This window comes from Gastrolobium bilobum, unplaced genomic scaffold, assembly GCF_033153095.1.
Source record: "Gastrolobium bilobum isolate Gb01-03AN ecotype WA unplaced genomic scaffold, APGP_CSIRO_Gbil_v1 utg36545, whole genome shotgun sequence".
In the NCBI taxonomy this organism is placed as follows: Eukaryota; Viridiplantae; Streptophyta; class Magnoliopsida; order Fabales; family Fabaceae; genus Gastrolobium; species Gastrolobium bilobum.
In genome coordinates this window covers 47,741-58,600 of record NW_026898360.1, presented here as the reverse complement: position 1 = coordinate 58,600, position 10,860 = coordinate 47,741, and the positions used below count along the sequence as shown (strand labels likewise).

The following is a 10,860-nucleotide window of genomic DNA, read 5'->3' as shown; positions in this document are numbered from 1 at the left end:
TCCAAATTGGAAATAAAATTTGATTTAGTTTTTCTTTGTCATACAGGTTTTAATGCATAAGAGGCTGAGCCTCTTGTTGTTTAATATTTAGTTTGACTTATCTGCAGCAACTATATGAGATTTACTAGTGAAGTTCTTGTTTTACGTAATGTAAGTTTAGATACTCTTGCTTTAATTCACACGAATTCAAAGTGGTTGTTTTATGTGTTTGTTAGATATAATATAAATAAATGATGATTGGCTCATTCATTGTAGATACAAAAAATTTCTAGGAGTATATGACATAAATATCAGTGCCTCATTGCTTTCTCTCAAGCTTCTAAGCATCTCACTGCAATGGTGCTAGAAAATTTTGATGAAATTGAGGGCGCAATCTCCCTTTTCTAGCTCCATAATTTTTTCAGTGTACAGGACTTAATGGGAAAATTGTGATTGGAAATGCAGCAATCTTGGAACGGATGACTATATTTACGGTTTTTTGGCTGGGATATTCAGATATTGACATGGAGAAAGTTAAGGAGCAGATACTCCCTTTTACCCAAAGCGTTCCAGCTTTTGTATGAGAGAATTTTCTGATGTCAACGGTTCCTGAAGATTTTCAGAACACCCAGAGAATGTTTGTGACACAACTGTTAAATGTATTCATATTGTGTGTTATGTGCTTTACTATAGCTAAAATATAAAGTATGCTAGTATGGCATTCTTATTTCTTTTGGTATTCTAGTAGTGATATATTTATAATTAGGATGTTTTTGTGTCTTGTTGCAAATTGCAATGGTGCTTTAACCGGTAGTTGAATTGTTTCTCTAAATGTCCAAACTTGTTCCCTTGCCAACATTTATGCAAGTATGCGCGCAAGTATACGCGACAACAAATAATATAGGATTTTTTGTGAATCCCAGTTATCGTTCCCACAAAGATTTTTTGCGTTTGTTTTGACTTGGAATAAATTTGTAATTGCTAATCAGAATCAAAAATAAAATAAAATAAAATAAAGTCAAATTAAAAGCTACTGCTATTCTAACTCAAGTGCAAGGAAAATATTTTTATGAAGATTTTCTTTTTAAAATAGAACTTTAGTTGGTGAAAGAATCTTTAACTACTGACTGGAAAATTAATTAAATAAAAGACTTCTAAATTTTTTTTTTATGATTTTCTCTTAAGTTTTGAAACAGAAAATTAAATTCTGAGTTAAGCAAAAATACAAAGTGACAAAAATTGATTTTAAAAACTGAGTTTGGAAGCAAGTTGGGTTTCAATTTCCCCTTCCCTCATTTGCTATTAAGTTGCTTTGATAGAAAAAATAGATGTTGCTTTTTTTTTCAACTGTTCCAATTCAACGAAAATATGAATATAACCATTGTTTCCCAACAACGAATTTTTTACTATAAATAACAGATGACACATCCCTGTGTATCTGTTATTACAAGACCTTAAAGCATCATTTCCTTAAGTTACATGGGGGTAACTTCATCACAGGAGCCATACCCATTGAGAGAGATCTCTCAACTTTCCATGTGCTTACAGTGAGGTCTAGTGTGAGTTATTTCCCAATAATCTCACACCACCAGGAGTAGCCTATGTGTGGCCATCACATAATAAACTCAGCATTACAAAGAACACACAGTAAACAAACTGGAAATTAACCTTTAAGCATTAAAACAGCAACTAATAACAAATGACTTCCGGGTACTCTTTCAACCCAACTCTAAGAAAATTAGCTCATCACCAAAGGCTGATGAACATACAAACAACAAGGGTCCATAACAAGACAGAAAATTAAAAAGTACAACTAGGAAAATTAAACAACAGAAGTTATCTTCAACAAATAGCTTTGAAACAGTGCTTAGAAAAATTACAAAATAAAACTTTAAAAAAAATAGAACTGAACTGAAAAACAGTAAAAATAAATCAGAGAGACGAAGGGAAGAAGAGAGGAACCCCTACAATGCTTTTTCTCCTTCCTTTATAGCCGATCCTCCTTCATGCAAAACGGGTCACACCTCAACCCGTACATATGCTCCACGCTCCTCTCAATCGTGCGTTTCCCTTGCACGAGTAGCAAACGCACTCCAAAGGAATCTCCAGCCAGCACTACTAACAACTTCCAGCTCACCAAATCGATTAAGGGACGTGTTTGGCTTTTTCTGTATCGTACAAAAATCGGTTAGGGTGAGGCTAAGGTTGGTTTGGTCACAAAATGAACCGTGGGTGAGGCTAAGGTTTGGTGGTTTCGGCCGAAATCGAAGGACGGTCTGGATTGGTGAAAGGATTCAGAAGGATCGGTTGAGATGAGGGTTTGGATGGAGGTGAGTTGAGGAGCTAGGGTTTGAAAGTATCGGTTCTTTTCTTCCTTGTGATTTCACGCGTCTGAGCGTCCCTTTCTCTCAATCACTTTCTTTCTTTTCTTCTTTGGATTGGGCTTCTGATTTGGTGATCAGCCCAATCTTTTTCTTTCTTTTCTTGGACAAAATCAGTAATTGGGCCTACAAAATACAAAACCAGTCCATTAGCACTTAAAATCAGAATCCTTCATTTCTATGCAATTTTGGGATTTATATTATACACAAGATACTCTTTCCATTTATATTTTCTCATTAAATCACATGTTCCAAGTCACATATCATGGACTTATCACACCCCCAAACTTACATTGTTACTTGTCCCCAAGGAACAAATTCCAATCAGCAAAACAGTAAGAATGATTACTCATCAATTCTTATCATCACATGTAACCTCATTCCCAATCAAACAGATTTTCAAGATAATTCCAATGATCAAACTCATGACATAAATTCACAAACTTTGTACGTCAAAACAACAGCAATTGAATCAACTAATCAAACAGCTTGGGTAAACATTCAATTCATCAAAACCACTCAACAATCAATGTGCAACTTCATGTTCAAGAATGTACTCAATAGCTAATGGAATAATATAAGATTTTTTTTTTATTCTAATTCTTAACAACAGGGAACAAAATTATCACAACAAGTAATTGAGACAAGTATAATGGCTCACTTCCTCCTCATATTCTCACTCAGTGTTTCAGGGATCTGTTTCTCTTCATACCTCACTAGGAATAGCCTTGACATAGGCTTGATAAGATGCTAAAGTTTCCTAAGTGCAACAAAAATTTAAGGTTTAATCAAAAGGGACTTGCGAGGATTGTACTTTGGCTGAGCTGTGGGTATGATATTTGTGGGAATGATGGCTAAGTAGTTGTGATGAAAAAAATACAGCACATATCAGAGGCACTGGTCTAACAGTCTTAGTGGCTACTTTTCCTATTGCTGAGTACTTTTTTTTCTTTTATTCACCAATTTATTTTTTTATTTTTAACAACTGCATGAGAAAAATAAACACTTAGTTCTAAGTAAACAACAACACTTTACATTTTTCTTCAGCTAACAGTAGCTTGCCTCAAGAATTTTTTCTTTAATTCCTTTCTTGTTTTCCATCACAACTACCTGGTAAGGTGAGACTATGGATGGGTTTCATTGTGGCTACACCTAAAACAAGGCTCAAGCACAAATGGGTTTCCAATGGTCAATAATTCCAGGTTGGCTTTTTGGCTCAACAAGGTTACATGAAAAAGAAAGCCCTTTATCATTTCAAACTAGAACAAATGCTACACTTAATCAACTAAGCATCAAACCAAGTTCTGCCTCATCTACCCAAGTAAGGCTCTCTCATGAAAAAAATAATAATTCAACTATTTAAGCCCAAATCCTCACTGGGTTGTGTTAAATTACTCTCACAACTACTTATTGATCCAATTTTATTCCCTGCCTCAGTCCATTAACATCATCAATCTCTTCCTGACATCATCCCTTAACCATCAAAACACCCTTCTCTCAATGTCTATTTTCACACAACTGAAAGCTGAGCATTTTCTAGAAAAAAATCCAAACTCCTTAATCAGACTCCGTCTGCTATTTTTTCATGCACAAAGTTTTGAAACAAGAAAATTTTATATATATATATATATATATATATATATATATATATATATATAGGGTTTATCATCTATCATTTAACATGACCACAAAAAGTTTCCTACACACACAATATTTTGTGGGGCCCGCAACAAAAAAAAAAACTTCGGCACGCAAAACGAATCTCTATAACATAACACAATCATTTTTCCTACAACATAACACTTATAAAACCCATATATATATATATATATATATATATATATATATATATATACATTTTAACATAACTTTACAAACAACAAACAAACTTCTAATTTTTAAAACAGCATACATATTCACAAAAATCTCCACAGCAAATGAAATAATTTTTTTTTTAAAATCAATTATGGTACTCTCCCCCAAACTTGAATTCAGCAGTGTCCTCACTGTGCATCCAACAGGTTACAAAAATTTACAACAAATCAGAACAATGTAACCTGAGGCCAGAAGATGTTCTGGCCTATTCCTCTTCATAATCTGAGTCTCCAGACTCAGATTTATCCACATCTTCAGATTCAGATTCTGATTTTTCCACTTCATTCTCTTACTCATGTTCACTGACTTCTTCCATAACAGCTTTTGACCGCGGCCTTCCTCTCTTCCTTGAGCTAGTTAATGTGTCTTCCTTCTTGGTAGGTTGAGGAGGAATGTCCTCTTTCTTTGTAGGTTGAGGAGGAGGAGGACCAGTTGTTGTTGCCATAAATTTTTCCACCTGAGGATCAGTAAAAACTGAAGAAGGTGTCCAAGTTAAACTTTAAGGAAATGGAGGCAAACCAGGAAAATTTACAAAAGTTTTTTTCAAAAAATCATTTAACATTCTATCCCTTTCTGCAATATAATCATTTAATATGGCTCTATCATACAACAACATCAACATCAACAACACCTTTATCCCAAATTAATTGGGGTCAGTGGTAGATGAACCCACATGAAAGATACAAAACGGTTGAAAAAAATAAAATAAAAAATAAAATAAAAATAAATAAAATAAAATAAAATAAAATAAAAATAAAATAAAATAAAATAAAATAAAATAAAAATATATGTATATATAAATAAATAAAAGTAAAAAAGAAAGGGACAAGAAGAAGTGGGGGAAATGAAGGAGAAAATGACTAAAAAGGGACCATCTGGAACATAGGAATGACAACGGGTCTAACCCTCCACCATACTTATAGCTTTTCTCCATTCCGTTCTAAGACTTACTGTCCGCCAATCTATATCCCTCTCCATTAAATCTTGTTTTATTACCTTCCCCCAAGTAAGCTTCGGCCTACCTCTGCCTTTTTTTGTGTTCAGCTCTTGGCTCTATCATACATGAATGAATAAAATTGATCATATGTTTTTTGAAACAACAAATCATGTTTTTGATCATGATCATGCATTTGTGAGAGTAACATGTACATATGTGTCAGATCATTGTGCAACCAACCAGGGGGAAAATGATTTAAAGTTGGAGCATCCATATGCTCAACATGCTTTCTAATATTCTCAATTTTCTGTTGTCTAGAGCTCTCACTACTAGGAACAGATTTTCCTCTCTTTTCTTGAGGAGAAGACTGAGTCTTCTGCTCATCAACCACTTTCTTTAATTTTTCCTGACCCATTCTTTTTAATTTTTCTCCTTCAGCCAAAGGTGCAGCAATGCCCTTTTTGAGTTTGTTAATTATGGAGATAGTGATAGCCTCCCTCACTTGATAAAACTCATCAGCAGAATTTGCTGAGACACCCTTGGATTTACACAACAGGGATATAAAGCTGGGGAACCAGAGCTTTCCTTTATTCCAGCTAGCACAAGCTCCAATTCCCTTGAACACCAATTTGGCAGCATCCACAGATTTGCCAACCAATAAACACCACAATAAAACAACCTTGTCCCTAGTTACTATGTGCACATGTGTAGTGGGCAACAACCTAGCTCTAAGAAAGTGGTACCAGGTTTGTGCTTTTTCATTCAAAAAATATTTTTGTAAAATGTAATTTTTATCATTTATGTCCCATTGAGCACCATTGACAGCTATGACCCCTAACACTTCTAACATGAAGTCATGATCATGTTTCTTTTGATATTTTTCAAATTCATCTTTGGGGTTCTTGGGTAGGGAAAAGAATTCCCTAATAGCTTTAGGGTCAAAGGAAACAGTAACACCTCTACAATTTACTGCAGTTTGACTCTTGTCCAGAATTTCAGCATAAAACTCCCTCATAACACTGACATTAGCAGTCTCTTTAGGGTGCAGGTAGAACTTTTCCCAATGCTGGGTTCGGACTACCTCATAGACATAGTCAGGATAAGAGGCATGTTCCTCAAATCCCTTGTCAGGGGTGGGGTCTCTTGCAAGCACGATTTTTTCAAACCTCTGTATAGCTTTTTCAGAGGTAAAAGAAGTGAGGGAATAACTCTCAGGATTAGGGATATGTGGGGTGAGTTTTGGACTGTGTGGTCCTTCACTATGCAGAATATGTTTTCTAACCATGATGCAGAAGAACTAAAACAAATTTAAAAGACAATGAATAAAAACAGCAAATTGTAACTACAAAAACGAAAATAAAATGATGAAAGAAAAAAAACAGAACTAAAATAGCAATTTAAAAAATAGCACCAAGTTGACACTTAGGGCCACTCCCCTAAACTGAAATCTGATCTTCTTCCAGAAGTCGGCAAAGATTTCACTAACACCTGAAACAAAAGAAATAAAAGTGTCAGTATCAGCTGATGCTGTGTTGTTGTTTTTTTCTTTAACTGAAAACTGAAACTAAAAATTATTAACAATTTTAGAACAACAAAAATAACAATCAGAAACAAAACAAAACAAGACATGCTCAATTTAAAGTCTTAAGCTAGACTTTTGTCACTGTGTTTTTTTTACAACCTCTTACACAGAGCAGAATGGTCACAGAGAGAGATGCAAATGCTTGCTCTCTCTATTGACTCTTCAAAATAAAGTTTTAATCTTTGCCCATTCACGGTGATTATCTTGGTCAAACTACAAACAAATAATCACTCATGTACAAAATTAATATTTTTTGCTTCATTGAATTTAAAAGAAAAAATAATAGGCTAGTTGTTCAAATTTTATGTTGAATAGCCACATGATGTGTCGGACAACAACCTCCTTTTTATCTTTTGGTATTATATAAATTAAAATTTGTCACCTTATATAATGTGTGCATAAATAATTATGAATAGACATACTTTTCCGAATATGCAGTTAAACGATATTAATTAATATTTATATAATATGATTGAAAAATCATCAATCCTTACATAAACTTTCGAATATACAAATTGACCTGAATAAACCTATATGCAGTGGGGTCTAGTGAGTGTGTCACAGCTGGAAAGTCAGAGTTTCGTAGTTTCAGTGTTGTCTGTTGGGTTCTTTCTGTGTTAGTGGTATTGCACTGGAACAACGCAGAGGGAGAAAATGCAAGCATCAATTGCATGCTCTCCACGTTCAAATGGGTTTCTCAAAGTCAAAGTGCAATCACACACCAACCTTGTTCCAGCAATCGTGTCCTTCAAACCTAACTCTATTTTGAGTCGAACCAAATCATCTTCTCAACTCACAACAGGATGCAAATTTCAACCTCAAACATTGCTAAACCCTTCCACATCAAAATCACTCATTTTCTACAGCTCTAACCTTGGACCACTTCGGTGCGGCATTTCGTCGAACGGGTACGGCGCAAATGAAGGTAGGAGTCTTCGGGAGTGGGTTGAGTTGGCTGGTGAGGCCCTATCAACAGCATTTCCATTGTGGGTAACAGTTGGGTGCGTGTTGGGGTTGGTGAAACCGAGTTCCTTCAATTGGGTCACTCCCAAATTGAGCATTGTGGGCCTCACCATCATCATGCTTGGAATGGGTATGACTCTCACTCTTGATGATCTTCGTGGGGCTCTTGCTATGCCTAAGGAAGTCCTCTCTGGTTTTGCCCTTCAATATTCGGTTAGTGTCCATCCACTCTGCTAGTTATCTGGAATTTGTATTAGTTTGTTATCCCTTTTGTTGACCATGGAAATTTTAGTGTTTCAAAGAAGCAACACGAGACGATTTTTTATGTGAAGGATGAAATATATAGCCATTTTTCATCTATATGCTCATGAAAATAGATGAATATCACTAGGACAGTATGATACCAAAAAACACCTTCTTTTGCATGTTTACTAGCATTATAAAATCTAAACCGTTATCTTGATGAGGGATCCTTGTTTGTGTGAATTGCTGTCAATTTTCAGGTTATGCCTATATCTGGATTTCTTATAAGCAAATTCTTAAATCTCCCATCACATTATGCAGCAGGTTTAATATTAGTTGGGTGCTGTCCTGGAGGTATGAATTTTAATCTTGTGATTTATGCTTTCTATCCACCTTCACCTATTCTAAGTAGTCTATATTTGGTTGCAGGCACAGCTAGTAATATTGTTACATATCTTGCACGGTATGTTGATTCTTAGAACTGTTAATCCAGTTAATGCTTTTGATGAAGGGAAAAGTATTTATCCTGTTAAAAGGACATTATTGTGTCATTTAAAATAAAATGACTGTTTTATGGTGAGAGAGACTTGTCACAAAATGGAAGATCATTGTGGGGGAGAGTGAGAGGTTATTAGTGGAAAAAAAATTAATTTAAATATTAAGTGAAACACTACCCTTTTACTTAAAATGACACAATATTTTGCCCTTTAAAAGAATAAATACTTTTCCCTATAATGAATTTGATGAGCTAGGTGATCTGATGACCTCTTTGCTTTGCTAGTGGAAATGTGGCACTTTCTGTGATAATGACAGCTGCAAGCACTCTATCTGCAGTGGTTGGTATACTATAATTTTAATCCTATCTTTGGTTTTCCTATTTGATGTGCAATGTCGATGACAAAAAGGTGGTACTGGAAGGCATTACAATCAATTACAAATGTCACCATATGGATTTCTCATGTTCAATATGAGATTGTTTGATGAATACTATCTTAACCTGAAGTGGTTAGTTAAAATAAGTAATTTTGGGAAGTAGACAAGAAATTATTATGAACAATAAGATTTTGCATGAAACGTGCCATCTGGCCTTTGGCTTGATGGTAACAGAACTGCTGGCTTCAGCTGCTGTCCGGGTTTGAATTTGGGCAGTGGCAAAATTTCTCCATCACAGCTTCTTGGCCCTCCCTCTGGTACTGTACTAGTCTAAAAGAAAGGCTTTAAAGGTCTTGTTTGTTTTATGGAAATCACTTTGGAGTATATTTTCTATATATTTATGTGCTGAAGCATAAATGATTCTTTCTTCTCTTTTTGTTTGATGCAGAAAATTATATTATTTTTCTTATGTTTATTTGTAAGATTGATTCTATTATGAACAAGAAAAGATTTTACGTGAAATTTATGGAATATCAATGGGACTATTTTATGTACATTAGTCGGGGTCTAATGGGGAGTGGTTTTTGTTTTACATGTCAACAAGCTTCTCAAGTAGCGCATGAAATGATCTTTTAATCAATTAGCTATGTAATGGCTATTACAATGATCTACAGAGATCCTATTAACTTTCATATTGTGTGTGACGTTCTAATCTTTTTTGCCTCATTTAGTTCTTCAAAAAGGCTATTCAGCACGATGGAATGGTATTTTTTGGTAAACTTTTTCTCACATTGACTGGTTTAAAACTTAACATGGCAGGTCATGACTCCTCTTCTGACAGCCAAACTTGCTGGTAAATATGTAGCTGTGGATGCAGCTGGCTTATTGATTTCAACATTGCAAGTAAGCTTTCCTTCACAAAAGCTGTCTCTGTTTCTAATTTGTTGTTATGCTCCTTTGTCATTGTTACTCCCTTCTGTCATCAAAGAGAATTGTCATTCCCTTCTTCTCAACAGGTTGTGCTTTTGCCTGTCTTGGCTGGTGCATTTCTGAATCAGTATTTCCAACCTCTTGTTAAATTTGTCTCTCCTTTGATGCCGCCCATGGCTGTTGCAACTGTGGCAATTTTATGTGGAAATGCAATTGCCCAGAGTTCTTCAGCAATCCTTATGTCTGGTGGACAAGTAATTTTAGCGTCCTCCCTTCTTCATGCTTGTGGGTTTTTCTTTGGTTACGTATTTGCAAGAATGCTTGGGCTAGATGTATCATCATCACGAACCGTATCCATTGAAGTTGGTATGCAGGTAAAGTTGGTATTCTATAATTGCATTATTAAGCATAGGCAGCTTACTACAGCTTTTTGTGATCATTGGCACAATTCCATATCAAATAACCCGTTTTCCCACTCCATAATGCAGAACTCAGTTCTAGGGGTTGTTCTGGCTACTCAGCACTTTGGAGATCCCCTAACTACAGTACCTTGTGCTGTTTCAAGTGTGTGTCACTCAATCTTTGGTAGTATCCTTGCAGGAATTTGGAGACGCTCTGTGCCTGCTGAGATGAAGGACTGAAAATATCTAGCTGGATGAGCTTTTGCATGTAACTAGGATTGTTTCATTGTTGAATGAAATGCACTTTTGAAAACTTTTTTATATAGAGATTAAATTGAAAATAAGTGTTTAACAATGTCTATAGGGACCATAAATATATTTTAACTAAAAAAGATATCTTGAAATCTTATACTTCCAATTAAAACCAATAAGAAAATAGCTATGATCATTAAGCAAGTGCTAAGCCGTGACATATATGATAATGCTAAAGAGGTTTACAAAATCTTGTCTCTAGTAATGCAGACAACCAAATGATGACCCATGGTTTGAATCTGTATGAGCTAATTTCATAACTATTTGAAAACATAGCCTGTCATGGTTATTTATTCACATAATATGGGGCATGGGAAAAGCCAGCCTCGATCACCCTAATGCACGTTGGTTCTCATTCTCAGCGGGAATGAGGATTGAAACGTT

General features: G+C 35.2%; 1 protein-coding gene across 1 annotated transcript; it reads left to right on the top strand.

Moving 5' to 3' along the window:
• Nucleotides 1-7,303: 7,303 nt before the first annotated feature.
• Nucleotides 7,304-10,524, top strand: LOC133315345 (probable sodium/metabolite cotransporter BASS1, chloroplastic). Its single transcript, XM_061516953.1, has 7 exons — nt 7,304-7,930; nt 8,221-8,314; nt 8,390-8,423; nt 8,742-8,796; nt 9,653-9,736; nt 9,850-10,137; nt 10,252-10,524. The coding sequence occupies exons 1-7, from the start codon at nt 7,409-7,411 to the stop codon at nt 10,402-10,404; spliced, it is 1,230 nt and encodes a 409-aa protein (XP_061372937.1). The 5' UTR covers nt 7,304-7,408; the 3' UTR covers nt 10,405-10,524.
• The last annotated feature ends 336 nt before the right edge of the window (nt 10,525-10,860 follow it).